A 27,868-nucleotide genomic window follows, 5' to 3' on the forward strand; every position below is an offset into this window, starting at 1 on the left:
TCATTATGATAAAAAAATTAAATTTATTTACTATTTTCATGGCGTTAAAGTATTGAGAATTGTTTTTTGTAAAAGTTATTCATAAAAGATCTCATGTCAATATGACACATACAGTAGAGAAACTTTGATAAACATTGCAAATTTAGTGAAACACACACAAGAACTTTTTTTCAAATAGAAGTGGTACGACTCGATACTTTTTTTTTCGGGAGACCCTGTACAGTCCAAAGAAATTTAAATCAACGTTTCCCTCTAAAAACTTTATTATAAAGAGTCTTTCGCGACTTCGGGGATAGGTACAGGTATAGAGGTATTTGAATTATTTTTCCCAGACGACAAAAGCTTTCTAATGAACCCCTAACAGTAACGATATCGTGTAACATTTAATCGAATTTGAAAATTATTAAATTAGATTTATTTTTAAAATTGATTGCAAAAATATATAATTATGGCCTATTTACACTGCGAAAATATATGTACAAATCTAGATTCCGCCAGGGAACTAGAATATAAACATCTAGTCTGCCCCCTAAATAATTTCACATTTTTTACCTAACTGTGAAGGATGATGAAAATTTTGTGTTTAGAAAAATTCAGAACACGAAAAAAAGTTTCGAACATTCTGGAAAAGAAAGAAAAAAAATGCGACGACATAAAAACGAAAAGCAATATGTAGTAACTCGAAACCTGGGGAAAAAAGAAATATAAAAGCGAAGGCGTAAAAATGAAAACTGAACTAGCCGCAAGAGACAAAAAATCGTTGAGAATTCAATGACGAAACACACTCAGTATACCTTATCGGGGAAAACTTCGTTGGGAAAAATTTTCGTCGGGGAAAAATATTCGTCACTTGCTGGTAGTTGGTAAACTAACTGGTAGTTGGAAAAATATTCGTCACTTTTCCCCGACGAAGTTTTCCCCGATAAGGTAGTAGTTTTTGTTTTAAAACGGCCTTTCTCATTGTTTAATTGTATTCTCAGCGGAAAATTTGTGATTTAGAAAGTATTAGATATCTCGCGTTGAGTAGTCTTAGTGATTTTCAGTGCAGAAGATTACGTCGTGCATATCATAAGAAGGGTAGCAACATAAAAATGATAAAACCACTTTCTAAAATTGATGCTAAAGCGTGCATTCGTGATTGGAGAGCCAAATCCTACGGTAACGAAAATATTTACATGGCAAATAATAAAATATGTAATATAAAAAAACTTTTATTTTTTTTGAAAATCTATTTGCGCGGAAAATGCGAGAGTTCTTATTTTCGATGTGAAAATTGAGTATTCGTGTATATTTGACTTGAGTATTGAGTGTAGATTAGAAGTAAGTAGCGCAATTTCCTTGGCTTCCAGGGTTTTGAAAAATGTTTGAAGTATATTTGTGTGTGATAGAAAACCTTAAAGAACCATAAGATTTTGTAAAACCTTCACGAGTTCTGAAAATACGCAATCCCCGCGAAATATTTATTATAACAGAAAACTAAATTAAAAGAAAGATGACGTATACGTATAAAGAATACGTCATCTATTATTACGTCATACAAGTTGTCACGTGGTACTTATACTGAAAACTGGGATTTCTTTATTGTTTTTATTTTGTGATGCGAATTTTGAATTAAAGTCTTTTCTTCGTTTGTCACTCTTGGCTAGCTTCTTCTTGGAAATTTTAAAACATAAATCGAATTTCTTATCGATTGCGTAATACATGTTCGAATTCATCGGGATGTAGAAACTATCTGAAAATGAGAATAAAAATCGAAAAAATATTAATTGTACTCTACCTAACAAATTCCTGATTCTAACTCATGCTCCCTATCTATATACTTTAAATTCAGATAGTTCACGTTTAAGAGTTTTAAGAGGGTATTTTTCGAAGTTTCTTGGGACCAGACAATGACTAAAATTCCACCTGCTACAAAAATTCGCACTCTTGGGCTCTAGAGCACTCTAGATAATTGGTGGTAAAGGGATGTCCCTTCTCCGCAAGGGGACTTTAACAGGAGAAAACTATGATAAGTCTAAACAGATCGAATGATGTTTTGATTCAGAGACAGGTGAGGGTAATACGAAGTGAACGAACCTTTTTTATCAACTTGATCGTACGTTGTATGAAAGGAGCTCCTGTTTCCTTTGATTTGAAATAAGGAGTATTCGATAACGTTATTCTTCGAGTGTGTCTTTTCTAACGTTTGAGAGATGACGTCACATGCTCTGTGATTAGGTTTAATCTGAAAATTGAATTAAATAGAGAATGAAAATCATTTTATTATAATTGTTTAGGTCCATGGCTGGAATAAATTTTCCAAAATTTTCCACCTTTTTCACATTTTTGCAGTGCACTAGTTGCTGGTATGTGTGTACCTAAATCTCGATTCAAAAATGTGTCAAATGTGTTGAAAAAATTAAAAATATTAAATTTTTCAAAATTTGGTCTATCGAAATACATTTGGTACTAGAGAAGGTTATTTAACTTACTACGATACTTTTGTATTGCACTTCACGAACGCCCTCCAAGAAAACACGCGCCACAACACCCATGTCATCAAGTTGAGTAGCCCCATCCTCAGGGTGAAGCGTGTCACGTGAGTGAAGACTTTGAGCTCTCGGTGCCGTAGATTTTGTGAAGAGGTTCTGAATACTTCCATATACGGACTGCAAAGAAAGATTAAGGTTTTATCATGCTGAATTTTCAATCCAGCTACTAAGACCCTGAGACCACATTTACAATTTATAGTCTCGAAGCAAAATGTCTTTTTTAAAGAATGACACGGAACCTAAGGGCAAAAGGTGTCATTTTAAATAACTGTCATAGATGCTTATTAAATATATTAAAAATGGCTTGGCCGTCCTCTACGGATTTCACTTTCGACTGGCCATACTAGGGAGCCAAATAGGTTTCTAAAGCTAGCGTTTTAAAAACATGTATTTGAAGTTCAGGCATTTGTTGAACAGCTCTCTGGGACTAAATGTGTCTGGTAAAAACTTACATTCGATTTGCGCAGCGTGTTTGTAGGAGAAGTTGGTGTTCCGGTTGACGATCGGTCGTCGTCCGTCGACGTGCTCCCGCCACTGCTACTACTCGTACATGACGTCACACTGCGGGTATCTCCGTTATCAGCCGGAACTGTGTTTGTAGAATGCGTTGAAATTCGTTTTTCCGATTGGGTTGAAACTTTCTTCTCGGGTTTCAAAACAAGAATATCGGATTCGCTACGGTACTTTCTAGAATAAGAATGGGTTTTGAGTTCATATCTTGAAATCTCGTGTGTAATATTGGTAAGTCTGATCGATTAGTTCAAACAATTTTATGGTTTTTTATAAGCAAGTGCCTGTCCCTATATCAGGCTCACGTTATGCTTAGCATTCTATTGTTCTTAAACAATAGAGCCATTATTTGTTTAGGCACCAAAAACTGAGCCTGCATATTCTTATAAACGCTATGTTTATAAAAGAAAAATATGTATTTGTTGTTGGCTCTGGTCCGTTAAAGCAAAAATTAGTTACTAATCTACCTAAGTGGTGTGCTTTCAATGCAGATTTTACTAAATTTTGCAATAGTACAATCACCATGTATATTAAGAGAAATCTTACTTTAATGTGAAATGTTTTCTTGTGGGTGATGGACTGGTACTTGCACCCGTAGAGGGCGTTTTTGGAATTGGCGGTTCCACTTCTTTTGATCGCTCGTATCTGAAGTTTAAAGTAATAAAGGTTTAGAGTTTTAGCGAGTGTACAATTTTGTTCGCTCATTGGTTTATTTATTCACTGAGCTTAAATACTGGAACAAAAATTTCAAAAGCAAATTTCGTTTCAAAAAGTGAAGCTGTGTCTTAAAATAGTAGCTAGCGGTAAAAAGTAATATGAATATTCAAGTTTTTATTTTATTGTTGAGTAAGCGCTAAATACATTAAAAATCTTAAACTCAATTCGATGACATCCCCTTCCTGCAGGGTTATATTTTCTATACTGATTGGTTGATTGGTTGATTGATTGAAAATAGCGGACAATAACATACTATCCAATTAGAGAGTTCGTGGGGGTTTGTGATATTTTTTGGTGTCGCTTACACGAAATCAAAACAGAGAACTAATTCGAAACTTTGTTGTATTTCTGATCACTTTTTTTAATCTTGAAAGGCACGATTTAAGATGGGAGGCAAAATACAAATTTCTTACCCATCTTTGTCTCCATAAGTGGGTAGTGAATTAAACCACGTGCAAAATTGTTGGTCAGCCTCGAAGCGATAATTTTTTGCTGACTGTTGCAATAATTTAATTTGAGCAACAATCTCGAATTCTTTTCTTCGTTTCTCGAAATTAATAAGATCGTCCTATGTAATAAAAAGAATAAATTTGAGTTATTTCAAAAGGACGGTTAGTTGGAAAGATAATCCAGAGTGAATCAAAGTGTAAAAGTTGATAACAGTTTCAAAAATTGCAATTATTGAATATAAAATCTTTAGACATGTTGGAGGATAAAATGCTCAGAATGTAAAAAGAAAATCATTCTAAAAGTAACTATACTGTTTTCAATTTCAGCACATTTGGTTTTAAAGATGTCTAAATCTTTTATCGAGTCCTTTACCAGTGGATCCCCTTAAAATCTACATAAAATAGAGATACCCCCTATCTGAAAATTTAGGAGGAATTTGAGGCTAGAACTTTGTGTGTTAAAAGTAGGCTGTCTATGGTTTTCTTCTCTAGCAAAGATGTTTTGTAGAAACCAGTTTTCAGTTTTTCACGAAGAAGTGAAAAAATACTCATTTAGCTATTTACTCTTAAAAATGGTTTTTGAATAACTTCGAAATCCTCGAAATCAGGTATCTTGCTAAAGTACCTTTATAAGAGGTTGTAAAAAAGTGAATTAAACAATATTAAATTAAGTTTGGTGGCTAAGAGAGCCCGAAATCCAACTTTGTAGGTTTTAAGGGGTATCCACTGGTATAACCGATTTAATTCGTAAGCTTCAACAGAGCGCTTAGAAACACTAAGAAAACATACTTTAATTTTGTTAGGGAAAGCAGTATCGATCATCATGAGATCCGTCAAGAACGTCCCCAGGTAAGGTACTGTACCATGTGTCACACCCTGGAAACGAGGAGTAAATAAGAAGATTATATTAGTTGATAAGATTTCTTGAAGCATTTGATTGAGGTCATTGAGAGCTTTGGAAGAAATATTCTGAAAACCTCCCCTGACACTATTCATACAAAGTGTTTATTATAGTATCAATAGATCAAAAACTGTTTGAAATAAAAGTGTATAATCGAATGAGGAGTATAAATTTCATACCTCTTTCATGAGCGATTCTCTTTTAGATTTGGTCCTTCGTAATGAGCTTTTGGAATACGTTGAATATTTCGACGTTCCCTCCTATGAAAATAACAAACAAACTAAGTAAGTTGTCTCATTGACAAAGCAAAGGTTTTCAATCACCTTCAAGGCATTTCGGTCATCTGAATTATCTGAGTGACAGTGACAGTGACAGTGACAGGGCAAAAGCTTATTAAGGAAAACATTCCACTGAGAAAAATCTAACTGTACTTTTGTGAAGGTCTACGATTCAGACTAACATTCTTTTAAAGATATTTTAGTTTAGGCTGTTAGAATCACGTGCACACAAACAGTAAATTTATCACTTTGGGATTCAGGTGGGTCTAGAGGTTTTGATCGGGTTTTCGAAATCGATTTCTTACCATAACAAGAAGCTCACGAAATGCTTTGTTATTCAATTCACCAGAAAAAATATCTTGCATATCTTGGTACAACTCATGGCTTGATCTATGGTGGTAAAAATAAAACAAAAATTGTCAATATTCTGTGACTTGACTGTATTTCATAGTAGTAATGATAATTATTTTGATTGGGTAACAAAGCCACTTAAATCAGGTATCTAGGGAGATTTCAAAACTTACTGTACTATCTTATGATAAATGCGAGACACGCTCTAGTACAGAGTATGCAAGGTATGGATCGCTTTGGTTTAAGTAAACAAGTAATACATTTGACTTACTTTGAAACTAGTTCCCAGGACCTCGGTAAACGATAAATGGCAGATGACTGAAGACCAGAAATAACTGCTTTCAGACTGGAAAAGTTTTTCAATTGACGAAGTTCCTACATTTTTGAAAAAAAAGAAATTCGGTCATGACATATGTGAGATATAATAGAATACAATGTTTCTTTTTCGGGCGAAATCGAATTGAACCCTTGGATGAAGATCCACATCAATATGAGTTTTTAAGAATTCATTCTGAATGACTTATATATAGATAGTTTACATTGCGTGGATTAATGGGCCATTGCAGGGCAATTTTTTAATGTTGAGGGTACAGTTTTTGGAAGATCAACCCCAGACTCTTGACAAACTTTTTAAGTAGCCCCTTTTATTTTTCACGAAATTTCACTGACCATCCTCCCCCCTGGATTTTTCAAGTTTGCTTGCAAAGGTGGCATCCCCGGGAAGGAAAAATATGACATAGCAGTTTTTTTTTTGAACAGAACGAGATTAAACTCAGGTATTCATGTAAACTAACTGGTCAGTCAGTCATCATTTTTGTTCGGACCAAACGGAGACACCTGTCATTACAGTATCCTAGACAATTCATTTAAAGGATCATCTCTGAGATCCTCATTGCTAATGGTAAGGATTAAGAGGAAATCTCATAACTAAAATAAAAAAAAAGAAAACGAAATAGGTTGCAACTGTCACATACACCCGGATAAAATGTAACATCAGGAAAAAGACATTTAAGCGTAATTTCCGACCCAATCTAATTATGAGTATATCAAATTTAGCCTTTATGCCGCTTTTGATGTATGATTTTCATTGATCAATAGATGAATTAATACAACTTTCTGAACGGAAATTGAGATTGATTAATAGGTGACATCTTGGATGACTCATGGTCGTCAGAATAAATCAATTTCTCTCACAGGAAGATTCGATGGGATTTTGGATAATAAATCCATCTTTCCGGGTGATAATTTGTGACTAGACTCATAGTAAAGTTTCATTTCAGATATTATAATAAGCAACTACAACTGTATTCAATACCCTCATAATAAATGAAAAACACTACAATTTTAGACAAAATATTTGAGACAAAGGAGATTTCCCTGCGAAATTTTAAACATCACAACTGAATTTTAAGCGCGTTACACTACGTTTGGGAAGTATAGCTTTAACTTAGGAACTTAGGATCTCAAAATTGTTTCAATAAAGCTGAGAATATCGCCCAGAAGCCAATCAATCCTTCATAAATCGAAGTATCTAATGAAATAAAGTGTACTAAAATCGCGTTTCTCACCAGAACTCTAAATTTTGCAAAACGTTAAAATAAATATAAATCTCAATATATTTTGACCAAGATTATAGTAGTGACTATGTGGAGGTGGAAATTGATTTCTATCCTTACCAAAGCGATTTCTAGCCATTTCGTGATAGCTTTGACTCGAGCATTCGTCGTGTGTTCTTTGGATTTCTTTTCTTTAGCGTTTAAGATGGTGGAGATAACTTTGAGGGAAACAGCATTGAACTGATCGACTGTCAGTTTGATGGATTGTGCCTTGGATCCTTTGGATGCGTCACGTTTTCCCCAAAACGAGGCCATGCATTCACGCGGCACAACACGCTGGAAAAGTTCCTGTGGAATAAAAAGATTATAAAATATATAGACCATTTCATAGTCGCAAAGCGTAATGGGTAATCAGGACCAGTGCACGCTGATGACAACTTACTATTGGTCCAAAGTTTTGAAAAACTTTTAAGATTTTTTGCGTCTGGCCAACTGGAAGTCGTTACTAGAAAAATCGATAACCAGTCCTGATTACCCATAATTCATTTCGACAGTGAAACGGCCTATTACAACAGATAAATTACTAATTACCAGTTAGGCCTGGCTGAAGGATTCATTGCATTCGAGCCAATAAAAGTCAAATATTTAATCATTCGAAATTCGATCTGTAAAATGCTTATTTTTGGTGAATTCCATTGGAAAAATTAACTCTAGAGGGCCATAATCGACATCGATAGCTAATTTAATAAATTTGAAAAAAATAAATTAAAAAAAATATTTTTTAAAGTATTGACATCATCAATAGTGGTCAAATTCACTTACGGCATCAATGAGAGTCAATTGAATAGCCACCAATTCAGAAGGGAAACTAAAGATATCGAGTGAATCGATATATCCATCGATGAAATCGTTTCTCGATTCGCATGTACAACCCACTACTGACGTGCACGAACAGAATTTGAACATCAACGGTCCTGTGAGAAGAGAGAAAAGAAAGTTTGATCACGAATCAGCTGTTAACATAGTTAAATTTCATCCCTGATTTAGTTCACAATTTGGTTCTAAATCTTTGGAATTGGATTTGAAGTCTCGCAATCTTTTGAATTCACGATGCAAAATTTCGATCATTAGATCATTCTAAACTGTTTAACTCATTTTTTTTTTCATTTTAAGATTCTAATAGCGCATAACCACTAGCCCTAGCTTCGAAAATCATACATTAAAAGCGAGCGCTCTACTACACCCATCGATTTACAACAAAATTATAAATTGGTTGATATTTCTCTCGGTTCGATAATGGAAACTCATCAGTAATTAGACCCCTGAAACAATGGAAATTGTGCTTTGTCACTAGTTTTTTTCTAAAACCTGATTTTGGTACAGTCAAAAAAACATGTCCTTAGACACTTAAGGAAACTAGTTTAAGTCCATCACGGTACTGCTTAAACTAGAATTCACTTTATAAAAGATGTTCAGGATTCGAAGTTGGAAGTTATGAGATAGGGTCTCTACTTGCGCGTGCTTCGATCGCACATTTTCGAGCAAAGCTTCCACGCTATTGGTCAAAAGAAAAATGAAACAACTCCAGTGGCGCGATCTGACGAAATGGTTGAAAAAGTTGAAATGTGTTCAACTTTTTTTTCGAGCGCGCTACTTTTTTATGACGTAATCTTTTTTCCAAGCAAAAAGGATTGAAGCCAAAAGGTGCAATCACAGCGCGCGCAAGTGGAGACCGGCCTTTAAATGCTTACTTTCATCGTTGAAAGGGCTGACAGTTAGCGTGTTCAATTTCCCATCACAAAGCATCCATAATTTCTCTACAACAGGAATATGTCTCCGTTGGGCGGCAAAATGTATGAGGGCGTTTAGCGAGGCGTATTCGGGTGGTTCATCAAAATCACGTGGGTATTGCTCGATCCATATCCTTGCTACGGAACAGATCCGCCTGAAAAATAAAAATAATAAAATTCAATTGGTCCATCTATATTTCAACATGATAATTTACCAGTGATGTAATTATGTTTTATTAGATTGAACCACTGACCTTTATATATCCCTGGACCAAGCTATATCCGCCATCTTTGATCGAAGTTTTTTTTGAATTGGTACCCGTAAAGAAGCTATTGCAGTGTTAAAAATTAACGTCTAACGGCGCTACATCATCAAAAGTTTTCGAGGGAAAGTAGATCTAGCGCTCTCGATGCTATTGAGTAGTGCCGCCATTAGGGTACCACTTTTCAAAAAACTTTGATCAAAGATTTAGCTTGGCCGGGATTGAGAAACTTGGTTCAGGGATATATTAAGGTCAGCGGATTGAATGGAAATTAAAATAGATCTGGTTTTCGAGGTTCATTTGACCGAAATTCCTATTACTGATTATCTTTCGGACCGACATCATCCCTGGACGGGATTTCCGAGACGAAAAATTTGCAACACTGTAAGCAGGCATAAAGGGTCGATGTATTTCGCTCTTTTTTAATTCGAATTATAGAAAGTTCAAGAAATGAAATGAAGCAGACCAACCAATCAGAATTGTTCGAGTTACGGAAGTTCTTTTCTCTAACGACCAGTTTGGTGAACTTTTGACTTTTTGTAGGCCATGTTTTATCAATCTTATTTCGAAATTATAAATTTCAACTATTTGTTTGGAAACCTGCCAGACAAAAAGAATTGCGGTTGAAACGCACTCCCACTTTTTATCGATTTGTCGTAATTTAGTGAATTTTAATTACTGGAAAGGGAAGGTTATAACTGACATCATCTTTGTCAACTTTTGCACTTTCGTAAGCGGGAAGAAAGATAATATTTGACTGAATAAGTCTCCAAGAATCAACTCACTTCTTCAAAAAATGTAAACAAACTCATCAAGACGGCCGTATTGTAAACAAACTAATTACAACAGAAAAGCAGTTACCCAACAAAATAAACGACATTAGATTACGTAACACAAAGTTATGACATGGACATCCAGTAAATATATCAACTTTGTAAATCACTTCCGGGAATCGGCAATTATTGACGTTTTAATTCCGTTAAAATGAAAGTTGACGACCTTTTCTTACTACACCGCCGCCGCCGCGGAGTAATCACAGTTACACAAGATCATGCCTCTTTAACCCTCGTTAAAATTCTTTTCGATGCACAAAAAAAACAGAAATTAATTCAATTTAAAAAATCTTCACTATTCATATCAATTTGTAAGTCCCAATTATTTGATTTTGTTACTTTCATACCTTAGATTATGTTCGGAATTTAATATTATTTGATTGGACAAAAAATTGTCATAATTTATTATTCTTATTTCCCAAACTTGGTGAGATGACTGCATTCAATAAATTTTGATTATAAAAAAATTCTGTTCCGGACATTTTTCGGACACACTGAACGTTCACATTTTGAGAAAGTAGCACAGCATAAATATTGATTAAGATAGGGGATTAATTATAAGTATTTATAAGAATTTTAACCAGTCTATGATCTTACAAAGTCTACAACAATAATTTACCCTATCATTAATCAAAATTTTGTTTCATTCTAGTGCAACAACTTTTTAACGATAAGCATATGATTATTACCCTTTACAGAAGCTCAAAAAGCTGGATAACAGAGGAAACATCGGTAATCTAAATGTGTCTCGTTTACTTTTACTTTTACTTTTACAAAGGAAGGAAAAAGAAGAGGTAGTAAAACGTTTATTAAAGCACAGAGGAGTGAGGAAGACCATGTACTTAAAGCAATTGGTGGGAAGGACATTTTAGAGAAAATACTATAATTAAAAACAGATGCAAAATATTGGATGCCTTTGAATAAATAAATTGTCAATAATTGCACTGATGACCCTGAGGTCTTATCGAAAATAATGAAGGCTTGATGTTCTTTATGACGTCATCTTAAGTCTTTCCAGACTTCTTTCAAAACTGAAAGAAAAGTTTTTTGATATTGAATCCCTCAAGGTATGCTTTCTAGACAGTTTGGCATTCATCAAAAATGTGTAGAAAACGTTTGAACGTCCTTTTTAGGTTAAATCATCAAAATATTTTCCTGTACCATAGTCAACTCTACACACACTAAAAACAGATTTTTGAAGGATAACTGTCAAAACAGCAATGCAATGAAATGTACTACGCAATATTGGTCTCAACAAAATGGTTCAGATTTCAAATGAACTTTGATTGATATCGATTTCCCATATTTTTTCAGAATAATATAAAGTAGAATCGATTCAAAATAAATAATTACCTGATTTGCGGAGCTACAAGAATAAGGAACTTTTTTTATAAGAGCCAGTATATTTTTGTCGATGCTTGACTGTTCTTGTGTTTTGGCACTTCAATTGAGCCTCGATTTGTTCTTATCCTGTTCTCATTGAGGTGTTCTTAAGCTTTTTATCCAATTTTTTCTAAGTTTATTTGTTTGAAATTCAGCGATTTATTCTTGAACTGTTCATATTCTTTAAGGTTTTTTAAGTTCTTATGAAATTTTTCTAATAAAAAAATATTGCATCACAAAGAAATATAATAATCCGGACTGCTTATCAGAGAGGTTATCGAAAGAAAATCCGAGTAAATTTTCAATTCTGCTTAACTCTACGATCAGTCGAACAGAAATGAATAATTAGGGTTCAAATGAAATTTTTCAAAATACAAATTGATTTACATAAGTAACCGCATATCAGATGATGAAAACCCAGCTGGCACACAACGTTGTTTTAACATTCATCTAACGTTATATGGACGTTGTTAACGTTATACAAACGTTGAAACAACGTTGTGTGCCAGCTGAAAATCAAATCAAAATAATTCTGACAGAGTGTGGAAAATACCACAGAAAGATATAAAAGGGTTATGCAATAAAATGTAATTCAATTCCTGTTCTACTGTAGAATAGAGCGACGTCTCGGAATTTCATTTGATGTTTTATAAAGCTCTCCTGTAAATTCAATTTGATACCAATAGATATAAACATTGAAACCAGCAAAGTGAGATTGCATCATTTATCAGACTCCCCTGCTGATTTTCATAGACAGATTATGAAAGGCTCTTGTCATAAAGCAAACTTTTCATTTTCAACCTTGCACATGACTCCCTATCCCGACCCTGTCTCAGCATATACACGTGTTTTTTATAAGAACATCCAAAATTCTTAAAGCCTTCGGATGTTCTTAACTTTTTGAGTTTCAAGATTTTGGCCATCGAAGCCTCATGGTCTTATATAGTTTGTTCTTATAAAAAAACGTGTACTACGAGGTACACATTAACTTGAAAACAAAGTCTCTTTAACGTCCATAAAAATGAAACAACTTTGTAAAAACTCATTCTGGGAAATTTCATGACCGGAAAATTTCATCACAAAATTGAAGCGAGCACGTGTAATGAAAATAAAATCATACCTTATAACACCTTCTCTGTCTTTCACTGGTTCTGTAATGCTCGTTTCGAAATATTCAAACCTACAGAAAAATAGAATAGACAAAAAGAATAGAATAGAACTGACACTTGCTTTAATACACAGGTGTATTTCAGAAGGAGTAACCGAAGCTAAGGTTTTGTGTTTAATTAGCCCAACTTCCTTAGATGAAGCTACATATTGCTCGGCGAGAATTCGTACAAAATGGATTTATAGAATCAGTTTGAAGCAAACTGACCCAAATGGAAAGTTAAAGATATCGTTGATTGTCAAGTCCCTTAATAAAAAGAAACTCGATATTTTACAGACAGGTGTGAAGTTGTTTGAAGGGGCGTTGTAACTACCTTTGGCCAGAAAAAAGAAACTCAATATTTTACCTTTTCAACAGCAAATCCACTACTGCTTTCGTGGTTGTGAAACTCTTATACGTGCACAGAAAAGCTAAAAAGAAGCCTGGGTCGAACTCCGATACTTCTAACGAGACGGGGGTTAAATGTTCAACAAGTTTTTCTAAAGTTCCAGCCTTCATTTGTTTGACTTTAACCATTTCCCATTGTTTACAGCAATTATTATCATTTTGGGTCAAGTCTTGAGGTGTGTTCGATTTGTATCGTACTTTCTTTAGTAACGTGTTGTAGAGGGTTCCATCCTCTTCAAGTTCTGTCCAAGGCAAAGCCTAAAAACAAGAAATTTGTAAATTCAGTGAAAATCAAAATCGCAAGCCTACAGAAATATTAAATAAATATACCAATCTTGTAAACGTAAAACTATTCATACGAATTTAAACTCAGCTAGCTCACATTACGTAAGAACCCTATACTAGACATACAAGAATATCACTTCAGTCTTCAGTTCCTTGGACTTGCATTTACTGCAAAGGTTGAGAAGTGAAATCAAAGGATCATTATACCTCCTCCTTTTAAAATTAATTTTACAAGATTAAGTAACGATAACAGAGAGATCTTTTAAATGTCCCGTTTTCATTCTCTAACAAGATTTCAGTTCGGTCTACAATTAGCATTCCAAGAATATATGACACATCGTTGGAACATTTCTATTTGTGAACAAAAATCGAAGGCGAAAAAGGGAAAATCCCTTTAAAATTGCTGTATCAGTTGAATCACAGTGACAGTTTTTGCTGAAAGATTTCGCTTCAAGAATATCTGTGGTTTTTGACCATTTAACTATAGCAAACTAATTTGCAAAGAAACCATAAAATATCAACGTTATGCAAATTTAGCTGTGTAAAGTATGCATTCAAAGTTTCTGTTTGATTCTATTGTTTATTTCAAAAAAGAATAAAACCAAGCGCTAGTTGTTCCGTGTTGTTACGAATTCTAAGAAATACTTTAGATAATATCTAGCTTTGAATTATTAGGTGCAAATTCTGTTCCCTATAGGAAAAATTTCCATTTCCTTTCGAGTGATGATTTTAGAGTGGATGTCCTGAAGAGTACTCTCGACGATAACATCTTCTAATTTTATACCCAACTTTTACTCCTAAGCAAAGTTTACTATCCCTAAATCTAACAAACTGAAGAAAAGTTTCTAGGAAAGAAGTTCTCAACTAATAGTACTTACAATATACCATCATATACATTTTATGCCTCAGCTTTTTACATTTAAATATATGATATGTTTCGACAGAAAAGATTTTTTGTGAAGTACCGGGTTAGGTTTGATAATATCGATGCTTTCAGAATATTTTTAGTGTAAGAAAAACGCTCAATGGTTTTGAGAACTGAAGAAAACCTTGGGACAGGCGCATGTATAAAAATCTGAAAGTCATTATGGATATGAAGAAAACTAAACTAAATCTTTCCTTGCATTAGGAATATGCTATTGGAACTAGGAATAATCGGTAGTCAGGGGGATTTCTTTTAAACCTGAGTTAGAAATTCTTTTAAGAAATATATGGTGAAACACGAATAAACAAGAAATTGAAATATCAAACGAAAGCAATTTTCGTGCAAGAAGAGTTATAATAATGACGTTTCAACTTATGTTTTGTTTTGGTTATTTGCTAAGCGATACCGACTTTACCGTCATAACATATTTCGCATACTTCCAATCGACATTGACGACTTAGAGAAATTGACAGAAATAGAGAGTGGAAAACTGAACATGAAATTGAGGATTAATACATTCAATTAATTTAAACATATTGAGAGTTTTTTTGAATCCTGAGACCTGAGGCTTTTAGGCCTTAGTTTTACGCTCGAAACGAAGGAAGATATGACGTTGCCTGGTTAAAAGGTGCTGTTTAAGCAAATGGAAGTAGACACGTTAAATGATTCTTTAAACACTATTTGTGTAGTAACTTTCCAGCGATAAGTATATGATATCAAAGGGAGGTTGATTACCCACCCGACTCATTTAAAACCTATTAAAACTTTAATGATACAACGTCATTGTAACGGGTTGTCCATGGTAATAAGTAAAACAAAGAAAGTTTTTGAATAACTAAAAATTCATTGGCAAAAATGATGAAAAATGAAAAGAAAAACCAAGCTAAGAAATTAAAAAAGTAGCTCAGCCACACTAAAGTTCCCTTAAACAATCAAAAGCACCAAATTCGCAAATATTTGAAAAATGCTGCGGTACGGCCACTTTTTCTCATATTTTTGTTATAAATAATATCGCTAGTTCTGAGAGTTTTTTTGGGTTTTGGTTGCATTTGATGACTATTGACTTTGAAATTATAAACTAGACTTAAAGGTGTAAATGGCGTATAAAACAAAAAAAAGCGTTTTTGATAATTTGGTTATTGAGGACCGGTTTGGATGAGTATGAAAAACGACGAGAAATAATCTAATTTCCACATTTCGAATTTCCTTATTGCAAACATATCTTTCGACGGTTAGGATATTACATTTTACCATAAGCTGAAGATTAAAAATGTTACAATGGTGTGTTTCAATCTCTTCCGGCGAAACGGAAAAGTATCTCTAATCTTAAGAACACAAGGAAGAATTATTTCATGTTTCATGAATTGGACAACGACTATGAAAAATCAATTTTCTTCAACACTAATGTAGCCTAGCTAGACTAAATATAACAGGCGTTGCTATAGTTTAAACAAACTAACATATTCCCATAATAGTTATCGTATTATCGTGCACCCAAAATTATTTATGGTCTAACACTTATAATTTATAAACGACTCTGGTCTACTCAGCCCTTTGAAACACGGAGGGCACGGAGAAAAGGATGGTCCAAGAATGAGTTGTTTTTTATAACCATTAGAAATGGCTTGCTATGGTTTGGTATGGGGGGATTTAGGTTCGAAATGGCCGAGAGATACATTCTAAGTGAAATTTTGTTCGGAGAAATAAAATAAAAAATCAATAATTGATTAGAAAATTTATGAAACAGCCATTTCTCAAAAAACTAGTGGGCCAAGCCCCAAGGGAGCTACGACAATGCTTGAAAAAGGTACCCTTAAAGCCGCCATTACACGGTAACCCATTTTCACCAACCCTGAGCAAAATACTGTTATTTCTTGAGTCGATATCCACTGGGTATCAATGTTTGAAGTATTATCTGTTTACCGTCAGTTGGATTAAATCATAGATTAAAGAACACACGTTTTTTTATAAGAATGGTGTAAATCCATTTTATTATGGATATTCTTAACTTTTTTTGGGAAAATCATCCTAAAATATTCTTACAGCATTCTAAGGGTAGAGTCGAAATTCAGACTAGATTTAATTTTAGTACATACGTCTCAAGCATAGAATGGCGTTTTTGTGAGCCTTACTTTGGGGTAATTGGCAATTTATAATTGAAAATGCTCTAAAACTAGCATTCTTACCTTGAGTAGCCGAATTCCATGATGGTGATATTCTTAGCATTATTTTTAATATTTTGGCCATTTTCATCATGGACATTCCCATAAAGTGTATTCTTATAAAAAACGTGTAGGGTTAACTAAAAAATCAGACGGTTTTACGCCTTTTGACAGCTTAGAAAGATTTAATAAGATTTGATAAGGTTTAATAGGTTTAATAGGTTTAATAGGTTTAAGACATGATTAAATCAATACTCGATGAGGCAAATTGACTACAGTTTCCTTAACTTAATTCATGATTAGGTATAAAAATTATACATGAAGCTGGATATCGTCCTGGGTCAAATCAGTTAGTAAATTTCACTTCAATACTACAAAACCCAAAAGTACCGGATTATCTTAACTTTTTGAATTTTATGCTTAAAATATTCTTAAAATATCCCATGTTCTTATTTTCACCATATTTGATATGCAATTTCTTTAAGAAAGGTTGGTGCTTTAGAGTCCACACAGCCTTAAAATGTTCTTAACTTGCTCTTAATTGTTTGACAATCGAAGTCTTATATTCTCATATTCTGGGCTAACAGTTATTCTTGGGTTACAAAAATGTCAATGGGACTTTTCAAACTCTTGGTGTAAAAGTCCACATAACAATAGCTAATTCACACTAATGACAAAAATAAGCATGAATTCTATAGGACTTAAGAATAAATAGTCTGCAACATTAGAGCGCGATGAAAACCTGTTGTAAATAAACTACACTTATGACCAACACGTCTTTTTTTCAAAACAACGTACACCTATTCAAAATGTCAAGCATTTCCTTTTCAAAATAATTATGATTTGATATTATATTTGTATCAGAAATTGTTTTGTGTTTAAAATACCACAAACATCCCAGTGGTATCAGGTATCAGCTTTCAGAATAGGCAACTACACTCGAATATTATTCCACCGAAAAAAAACAAGGAAAAAACAGCTATAATACTAAATTTCTAATGAATCACTTTTTGCTAATTTTTCGACTTGCAAATTAATTGCAAACTTTTGGGGTACACTTAGTCAAGTCAAATGAGTTTTATTGCGTCAGTAAAATACTTTAATACTGGCCATCATAAAACCCTTGAAATTCATTATCGAAGAATTAAAAACCATGACAGAGAACAAAGGAAGATCTGATACCTGTTGATTTATTGCTGAAACTTTCATAACAGAAGTGTATTTATAAGTAGAAACTCAAAACACGTATATAAAAAGTATAACTAACACCAAAATAACAAATTAAAGTATAATTTATTTTTTTGAGGTCAAAATTGGAGAACAATAAAAAAGTTACACTAGTAAATAATACCAAATAGGGCCGTCTAATCATCTATAGAAAGTTTGCGACGATCATTCAAAATATCGAATATCCATAAGATTAGTTCAAACAGACGCACATAATTTGTTAAATGACTGAATGGATAAGTCAATATCTCGAGCAAACAAAAAGACACCAATTGAACTTTAAATCGTTGTGTGTATTTAATAAGAGCAGCCTCGCGTAATATTTAGACAAAGACCAGACTCTAGCCTTGGTTCGTTGAATTATTCTCCTAATGGTAGTACTCAAGCAACCCAGCTGGTTCACCACGTCAAAATCTAACATCAATGATATTCGTATCCAGAAGACTACAAACTACTAGACTTTTACCTTGCTCGGTAGATATGGTAGTTATTAAATAAGATTAGCTGAAAGTATGAAACGAAACCCTAATGAAATATACTGCATACTCAACCTGGGATTTTATTAAGAGGTCCAATGAAGGGTTTATTCTTTGACCGAATTATCGTAGAATGACTTAGCTTGGATGAAATCCTACAAAATTTGAAATAGCGAATTAAACTTACTGATATTTTCCCACTAAAGAATTGCTCCTCGTAGCTGACTGCTGAATCACGAGTAGAGAGAATAGCCATCCCTTATTCATTCAGAGGAATAATATATAAAAATTCTTATGAAATCCGCAATAGCAAGATAAACTTTAACCAAAGATACGACTTTATGATAACCAGCTCTCAATCCAAAAAAATATCGAACGTCTTCCAAACACCACAAATTTTTGTCACGTTAAAAAGTGACTAGTAAATTTACTAGTGTGTCTACTATATAATATTTGAAGCCTAAAATTTTAAATCAGTATTAGCTCAAAACTTAATCCAAACTACAAATTCAATCAACAAAGCCACTTCAAAGGTTATACGTAAATTAATGACATTAGCTTCGTCACTTTACAAAATTAACAACAAAAAATCAGGCATTCAAGTATGATTCGTTTGTGAATGAAACAGTTTTAATTACAAATTTCTTTCATAATATAAGTCTTCTGAGGCTTTCAAATGGAACGTGACAATATATTACAAAAATACAAAAAACTCTTTCGCTATATCTAACAATATGAAGTAATACCATTTATAATGAGCTCTACCAGTTGTATTTTTTCGTATTTATTATAATTAAAAAGACATTCATGAGAGCAAGGTTATAACGTTTGCTTAATCATATCTAGCATGCTGTGTTGTGATATCAGAATGCTTTGTTGATGTCATGATTAAACCACAAAAAGACTGGCTACACATTTTGACATCATAATAGAAAGATAATACAATATAATCTGCAATATAAAAGATGGAAGAAATCTAGGTCTTATCTTGGAATTTTTTCGAAATATTTTGATTCCACTTGACACATAATAAAAGGCATGGATAACTTAAGATTTCCTTCTAAAACGATTCCTTTTCTCGTTTCTTTTTAGATGTTAAGAGGCTTAGCACACAACAAAAGACTGAGCAAAAAATCTGCCATTTTTTCACCATTTTTTTTCACCTCTACGTCTTCTTAATGGTAAAGTACTTATCACCGCAATAATAGCTAATGAGAATAAAATGGGAACCGAGCACTTTTTTGAAGGAAAAATAACTTTGAAATGTATAAAGTGACTAGAAAACTTTTCAATATCGATAATGATGACAGGATGTTCGATTTGGTCAAATCACAAGGTTTCAAACAGTACAATAATTAATTATAATGGAGTCATTGCAGCAACTAACAACTGTAGTACAATATTGTTTACTTATATTACCTTATTCTAACCCTCTCAAGTTTTGAATTAAATGCTTAACAAAAGATCAAAATAAAATTTAGTAAATAAATAATGGAAAATAATAATAACTAAGAAAAAAACAGACCTCTAGTTCTTCAGCAAAATTCATGATTTGCCAAAACAAACAACAAGTTTACACTCTCTTGTTTCAAGTACCATTAAAAAAATCTAGAGTATTTTTATAAACTCTCTCGGGCTTCCTTTTGGATGTCAGTTCAAGCCATACTTGCTCAAGCAAAATAATCTTTATTCATCAGTTCGTGTCCCTACACTTTTTACCTCAAAATACGATCTATCAATAGGTTGAAGTTAAATGGATTATGAAAATGAAATGTTTTTTAGATTCCTATCAATCAGTTTATCAATACAAAATGTCGAGAGAAACTTAATTATTTGACCATATCAAGATTTAAAGTTAATTGTTCATAAAGAAGGACTTGACCCCTAAATTCTCTTTTTCCCTCCTTTTAATTTATCCCAAAGAAATACAAAAAGATTAAAACTATCAAATGAACATGATCATGTCATCAAACCTCTGTTCTGATTGAAAATTGCGTTCTTTTGAAGACAGTTTCATTTTTTGTACGAAACGCTTTTTGAAATCAGAGAAAACAGACTCTTATTTTGGAGTTATTGATGTCATTTCAATGTCTTTCTAACGTTCATTTGGTCCAATGTAGGATAGCATGAATAATACATATTGATGTCTAGTAATATTCAAAATTTCATCAAATGGTGTAAACTTTGTGAAAAATAAATAAGTGTAAAAATAGTCTTTTATAAGACCTTCGACCTTTATAATTGATATATAGAACTTTCTTCACATAAAAAAGGATTTGTTTAGATTTAGCATTTAGATTCAAAACACACAAATAAATGAATGTTCAAATTGCATTTAAGAAATACCTAAAAATTGACAGCTAAAACATCATCTTTTACCAGGCTATTTCACCTTTTACAGTTCTACAGTTTAAATAAATTTATCAAAAATCTGAGCTTGTCATTATTTCTAAAGCAAGAGAATATAGAGTTTCAAGAACAGAAAACCAACAAAAACACAAACACAAATTTTCTTGGTTTAATTTTACACACAAGTAATAAGTATCCAAATAATCACTTACTACAAAACTCTTTTATAAGGATTCTAAATAGTGAATTTTGTTAAAAATTGAAAAGTCCTTCCCATTCCACAATACATAATGAATATTTCCTGGCTGACGCTTATTACTGAAGAGGTAAAACTGACATGGTCTTTTGTCACTGTATTGAATTTAACTGATAACTGATAACCTTAAAACATATTTAATATTCTGTGGTTATAAATTGATATTCTATCATACTGTAACAGCTTTTAGCATTTCTTATGGTTGCTCTATAGTAAAAATTAATTCCAGTCCTAGCTTTTGGTACCTTTCGAACATATTCGAATTTCTTCTTCTTTTTGATACCACGCATTGTAAACATATCACTTTTCAAAAAAATCAAAAATCAAAACACCCCATCTTAACCAAAACATAACATTGCTGCAACAGAGAATCTTGGTATTGTATCATTAGTTGAATAACAATTTTAAATCTCTTCAATTAACAATTATAGAATAAACACTCAGTTATCAAGAATCAGGGTTCACTCAACTCCAATAATACAACTTCTTTTTCACTCCTTTAAGATCAAAGCTACAAAAATTTGCCTTCTTTAAAATTTGAAATTATTAATAATGCTTTATTGTAATCAATTTATTGAATCAAGTTGACATTTAATAAGCCAAATTGAAAACATTAATTTTTTTCTGACACAATCTAATCAAGAAGATTCACCTGTTTTTCTCTCGTCAGAAAGCATGCATTGTTATGGTAAAAACAATAAAGCATCTTAATTATGTAACATCTAATTAGTAATACAATGAACTGACAAAGTATTGATCATTTGTTTAAAAATGTCAGTTAGTCCAGATAAATTAATTTATTCTCCTGTGCTGATACTATAATTACTCTGAACATCACCAAGCGAGATTGTAATTCTTCTTGAAATGTAAACAAATTAATGATGGACCAAGAGACAATACTTTTGATACCCTAGTAACGGGTATATTAATTTCATAGCTTAATATAGATATCATTTCCGCAAGCAAAATTAAAGCAAGGCACATGTTACTTTTACAAACAAGTGCTTTTAGAAGTTTTTAAGTCAATATTGCACAAGAATTAGAATTACTAACCTTCAAATCTGAGGTTCCTAAGGTCTGTAACCTTTGCTGGATAAGTGTAGGGTCTTCAGAAAATGAAAATGGATTTTCCAAAGAGCTAATTTTTCTCATCTTTTCAATATAACCATGTTCATCAACTTTATATCTTGCAGGAAGTGTCACTGAATGTCTGTGCAAACTTTTACTACGGAAACCATTTGAGCCTTCATATCTTGTCTTGCTTCTCATACGAACAACCGGCTTGTTGTTCAAACTATCTTGCTGTTGCTCATTACCTTCTTCATAGATTATGGAATTTTTGTTCCTATCCAGGATTGATAGATCAGAAGGGAATTTATCCCTTGATAAAAATAAAGACCCTGTTCGAAACATTGCTTACATGTGTCTAAAGTAATTTAAGCCAAAAAGTTATTTTGAACAAATCATCTGCCACAAAAATAACATGCTTCTCAATACATCTCCCCTTAAGAAGAGGTGGCATAAACCTTCACGTAAATGTCACAGTTCTAAACAGCAGACTAACTCAGTGAACAGGCAATCACAACATACTTTGCAAGCTATATCAAAAGGAAAAGCAATACATTGTTTTCTTATGTAATCGGAGAAGATACCCTTTACAAAAAAAGTTGAATGCTTACTTACTTTTTTAAAAGACTTTTGTCCCCTTTTCATCAGCTGTCACATGCTAGTTGATGTTTTGATTTGGTCAAAAAAAAATTGAATGACAAATTGATCCTTTAGATACATAGTGTAACGTATCAAATTGGTCTTTGCCCTCTGTTGTTTCTAGTTCTTTCTACCCTGCAAGCCGACAAAAAAATTAAGTTTAAACAGCGAAAGTAAACACCATCTTGAATAACCTGCATTGCTACACAAATCAGTCTATTTTTCCCGCCAAAACCTCAAAATTTTTAATAAGAGCACGTTGCGGCGCAATAGTTTTTTAAATTCGTGTTTATAATGGGCGGGGCGGCGCCTTGAGCATAACGGTATCAAGAGGCCCCTTCTTCGTGATTGCGTGATCAGAGGTCAAAACGTAATCGCTATTTCGTATTTGAAAGATTTTTGAGACCGTGATTATCCAAATATTTTACTGTTTTACGTGAGCGTAATTGAAGACAAAAAGTTGCGTGATATTTTGATCAGAGTTACCGCTGGTGAGTCTCTATCAATACAATAATATACTTAATAATAGCGAGTTTATGTATTTGCACTTTAAGGACGGTGAAGTGACTACTGAATCAATTTGGAATACCGCAGTTCTGCCCAAAAGGTTAATTTTTTTACCGTGCCAAATCTCACTATAGCAACAAAAATAATGACAAAACAGTTTCTCTTATAGGAAGGCATTGACCGGTTTGATTTCGAAAAATGTGAAAGCTGGTTTGAAAAGGTGACTGTAGAATTAGTTCAAAAGTAATGTTTTTCTGAAAAAGTAAATTTACTAATTCCTTGTCTCTTGTAATTTAAAATGTTTATGATTTAAAGATGAAAATTTAAATTATTTGGAACGGCACTCACTAATATCTTTTCAACGAGTCTAGAACTACTTTTTACTTCAAATTCTATCAAAAGTGGCAGCATTTTTTCATTCTTGTAAACTTTAGTTTCTATTAGCTAATGATAACCTTTGATGTAGGCGTAGGCGTAGTGGTGTAGTGGTTATCGTGCTTGACTTGGACTTCTGTCTAGGAGGCTCGAGTTCGATACCCACCGTGGCACTATGATTCACTTGGCAAGTGAATGCTCCTTCGCCCGGGTCAACCCATGCCATGTTTGAGGAATTGGGTACCATAACTCTGATACAAGAGTATGGGTAGATATTTCAGACATTGTGGTGTGCCGTGACACTCAGTAGGTTCTACACCTGCGAGGACATCCGTTCTCCCGTGTAGTTCGAGTGTCGTGGTATACACCATGGCTCGGCAGCTCGCATCTGCAGGGTTGCAATGTCTGCTTGCGCTGCGATTTCTACTCCACCGTGGGTAGGACCCATTCTGATGCATCGGAGGGCATATCTATAATGATAACCTTTTAAAACTTTTATTCAAAGGATATCTCTATACCGAAACCGAGAATCAATCTTTTTCAATCAAAGTTTTCAACTGCCAACTTTCTGCTTATTTTTTGCCTACTCTAACAATTAGAACTGGTAGGGTATGAAGTTGGCCGTCTAAACTAGAACTACATACAATGGCTCTTATATACCAAGCTTATCATGTCAAGTTTCTAAATTCGTTATTTTTATATGATTTTGATGGTCTTCAATACTGTACCACGTCCGTGATGCAAGTTGCTATAGTTACGAGATTATCAAATAATTCAAAACTTTCTGTTATCAAGAGAATCTAACCATGAAACTGTTGTATAGTACTTACACTATCCTCTGTTGGCAATTGTATTGTAGCTGATTTAACCAGATAATTAACTCCAATTCCTTAAATTGACGCATTTAACTCTACGCCAAAATAAAAATTAAGATAAGCAGCTCAACGCAGTTATCTTTTTATATCGTGTGATCATTTTAACACAAAATGCAGATTTTGGATGTTTTTCTGATATCTTTTGATCAATCACTACGTAAATATTAGATTTTAATCTCAAATATATTATTTTACGAGTTTTGAAAAAGATATTTTTTGTACAAACACACAAGAGTTTTTAATTGGTCATTTCATCTCTATTAAGAAGTAATCGCAATTTCGATAAGTATTAGTTTCCCTCGATTAAATTGCAAGTCAGCGTTAAATTTCGTTAAGAGACTCTCATAAAAGACGTTTAATTGTTTGGATATTCATAACTACAAAGCTTGAATGAGATTGGACGAAATATGCGACTTCTATTTTATTCAGACTCTGGAGCACGGAAAAAACCAATGTTGAAAATGGGCAAAATTTGGGAAACTTCAAAAATTGGTATTTTATTTTGACTTAAGATATTTGCCCAAATATGAACTTTTTTAAACCATATAAACTACTTAATTTTATAAGAACCCTTGACTTAATTCAGTTGAAATCTAAGAACAAGTATCAAGGTAACCGAGCCTCTGATTTGAGAAATGGCTAATGAAAGGCTGATTTTAAGTCACTTTTAAAGTAAAAAGATGAAGAATATACAAGCCGTCTTTCAGGAAATATGGGGTAGGTACGAAGATGTACTACTCGAGGGGTAAATTACTCGAAAAAATCTCGTACACTTCTTAGAAAAATCACAAAAAAATCACAAAAAAATCAAAAAATCAAAAAATCAAAAAGAAATCACAAAAAAATCACAAAAAAAAACAAAAAATCAAAAAGAAATCACAAAAAAATCAAAAAGAAATCACAAAAAAATAAAAAAATCACAAAAAAATCAAAAAATCACAAAATCACAAAATAATCACAGAAAAATCAAAAAATCACAGAAAAATCAAAAAATCACAGAAAAAATAAAAAAATCACAGAAAGCAGCGCAAGCATTCTTCAGCAATTCAATCATTGCACGCAGTTAACAATTTGTCTCTTCTGGCTCTTAGAGTATCTAGATAGACCAAGCTGTAATGAATAGAAACGTGACACAAGAACATGAAAAAAATAAAATCACAGATATGATAGCCAGACTACCAGACTACCAAAATATTGGATTTTGTCTGACAAAGTTCAACCGATCAGGGTCCATTTTTCCTAAGCACTTCTCCGTTGGCCATCAAGGACAGTTTTCCCCTTTGAGTTTAAAGCCCGAAGGGCTAGAGGGGAATCTCTAACCTTTCCCAGGCAAGAAAAATTGAAGCCACTTTGCACTTATTACCCATCCAGAACGCACCTAGAACGCGTCGTAATCATGACGACAGATTGTATCTAGCGATTCCTTTGTTTTTGAGGACTGCATTTTTTGAAATCTAGCCATAGATTTTAGTTTCAATCTGGCGTTTGTATTAAAACTACGCGCAGTCGTTCTGGATGGGAAATAAGTGGTTTGATTTCCGACATCCAGGAGGCTCGAGTCTAGTCCTTCGGGCTTGGAAGTCAATGATTTTCCCTCTAATAGTGGGATAAAGCCCCGAAATAACGAGAGAATAAAAACAGTCGGCCGAAAATAGTGGTTCTTAAAAACAAAATGTGCACCCTTTAAATCCTATATTTCAATACTTCAAATCAATTTCCAGTCACATTTCCAAAATTTAATTTACCTTGCCAGGGTCAACAAGCATTAGCCCAACCACAGAAATAATGAAATTCAAATGAAACCAACCAAAAAAATCAAATATTACAAGCGCTTAACGGTAAAAAATCACTTTACTTTATAAATTCATTGATTGGGCTGCTCTCTTCTTCATCAAAAGCAATCAAAGAACACTCAAACAGTCCTTTCAATTAAACGCCAATTTGTTTTGACTCGTGTATAAAAGAGAGTGTGCGAGTAATTTGAAACCACAAAGGACGTCAAGCTTTGTTGAGGAAGTTACCAAAATAAATACAAGGTTTTGTTGGTTGCCAACTTAATTGAGACCAACATGCATTATCAATAACCTATTAAAAAAATTCGTTGTTATTTGTTACATTTTTATTACATTTGGGAATTGCTCAAACTGTGCTCTATTCTGTAATCTCTTAATCTGTAATCTGTTATGTTAAGTCCATTCCTAGATTTTCCTACCAAAGTCACTTGAGTAGAACGTTCGAACCATTGGGCTCCTCTTTTCCGGAAATGACTAGGGTGAAGGCAATGACACCTATTCTCGATAGAATAGAACAGCTCTTGAATTGGATCTTATCACGTTCAATTTGTGATTTCAGATTGAATTAGGGAGGATTAAAACCTATCTGAAGGTTAATGAAGTTAATCCAACCTCGTCCCCGTGTATCCCAAGCTTTATTTACGTTACTGATTGACGCCAGAGAATTATTATCTAGCGCTATCAGTAAGCATCAAAAAGCTGACAATACGCAGAGAACGAGGTTGAGGTTAATCTTCTGAATGAATATTCTAGCAAATAACTATATTCTTAAATCTCTGACCGAAATAAAAGGTTGTACGGGATTAGTGAAAAATTTTAAGCGAGATTTTAGAATATAGGTAGTCCCTGTATGTTTGCAGCTCAAAATACTAGTTATTTGGCAATTTAGGACAGAATTCACTCCAAGAGAAAACTGGGGAAGGGCAAAAAAGGGGAGAAAAAAGTTACAGGAACGTGCTCCGTTAGACAGGGTTCCTCCTTAACCTCCACCAGTCTAAGTAAGGTGGCAAAAACATACAATTTCAGTGAAAATTGGGAGAAAGTAGAAAGTTTTAGGGTTTTACTATCCATTGAGGGTCACTTTTTTTCTTAAATTTTGGCAAATAAAGGAATAAAGAAAGTCATACGTAGGTGGCGAATCCCGTCGATCGAGAAAGACAATAACTAACTTTACTTCGTAGCCGACTAGTGTAGGAATATGTTCACGAGGAAACTTGAGTTACCCGAACTCGTATCCAGTTCCTTAGCTCGCTTTGTATCATATTTATCAGTAAAATAAAAAAAGTGGTACAGAGGGTATGAGATTCTTAATTTACCTACCGCTATCATGATCATTTTGGCAGTAAGATTTATCAAAATGACATCAACCACTAATTCAAAGATTCATTATTGACCCTCCTCTTCTTAGAGTAACAGTAAAACACCAGGAAGATTTTTTGTAAAATGCAACACAGTTAGGTTTGAAAGCATAAAGTAAAATGGTCAGAAAAATATTATTTTAAACAAAAATACATGTTAGAATAACATTTACAAGAACAAGCTAAGATTATTTTTGGGAAATTACGTCTACCAAAAGCAAAGTGCAGTATGATTTGCGAAAAAATAATTCATCCTTTCAGACAATCTTTCGTCAAGTGGTACGATTTTAGTGAATTTTGGTCATTTTCCTTGCGAAATATTCAAAAGCCACAATCTAGGCTAAAACCTAGTCTGTACACAGACTTCCACATAACCGCAGGCAGCATAAGCACGAATCCGTTAGTGGATGCCAGCAGCCTAGTAGAAACCCTTACGCTATTCCCATCGACCTCACA

At 33.4% G+C, this 27,868-nt stretch overlaps 1 protein-coding gene across 6 annotated transcripts; it reads right to left on the reverse strand.

The window, feature by feature from the left end:
* Nucleotides 1-382: 382 nt before the first annotated feature.
* Nucleotides 383-27,408, reverse strand: LOC136815492 (ral guanine nucleotide dissociation stimulator-like 1). 6 transcript variants are annotated; one of them, XM_067071944.1, is made up of 16 exons: nt 27,375-27,408; nt 13,077-13,375; nt 12,683-12,742; nt 9,045-9,238; nt 8,116-8,267; nt 7,414-7,641; nt 6,009-6,112; nt 5,692-5,776; nt 5,288-5,368; nt 4,997-5,083; nt 4,172-4,326; nt 3,588-3,686; nt 2,984-3,218; nt 2,472-2,648; nt 2,077-2,224; nt 383-1,732 (listed from the first exon to the last, which is right to left on the reverse strand). In XM_067071944.1, the coding sequence occupies exons 1-16, from the start codon at nt 27,387-27,389 to the stop codon at nt 1,545-1,547; spliced, it is 2,307 nt and encodes a 768-aa protein (XP_066928045.1). In that variant the 5' UTR covers nt 27,390-27,408; the 3' UTR covers nt 383-1,544. The 6 variants fall into 6 exon arrangements, with proteins under 6 accessions (XP_066928045.1, XP_066928043.1, XP_066928040.1 ...); XM_067071942.1 differs by lacking the exon at nt 27,375-27,408 and adding an exon at nt 22,481-22,563; XM_067071939.1 differs by lacking the exon at nt 27,375-27,408 and adding an exon at nt 21,851-22,383.
* Nucleotides 27,409-27,868: the final 460 nt, after the last annotated feature.

This window comes from Clytia hemisphaerica, unplaced genomic scaffold (genome assembly GCF_902728285.1).
Source record: "Clytia hemisphaerica strain Z4C2 unplaced genomic scaffold, Clytia hemisphaerica genome assembly, whole genome shotgun sequence".
Lineage (NCBI taxonomy): Eukaryota > Metazoa > Cnidaria > Hydrozoa > Leptothecata > Clytiidae > Clytia > Clytia hemisphaerica.

Excerpts from the sequence above, each read along its gene's own strand:
- LOC136815492 (XM_067071939.1), bottom strand. The coding sequence starts at position 22,210 with ATGTTTCGAACAGGGTCTTTATTTTTATCAAGGGATAAATTCCCTTCT. Across the intron at positions 5,369-5,691 it reads TTCGTGAGCTTCTTGTTATG|GAGGGAACGTCGAAATATTC; the intron begins GTAAGAAATCGA and ends TTATTTTCATAG. Across the intron at positions 2,225-2,471 it reads TGCAATACAAAAGTATCGTA|ATTAAACCTAATCACAGAGC; the intron begins GTAAGTTAAATA and ends TTCAATTTTCAG.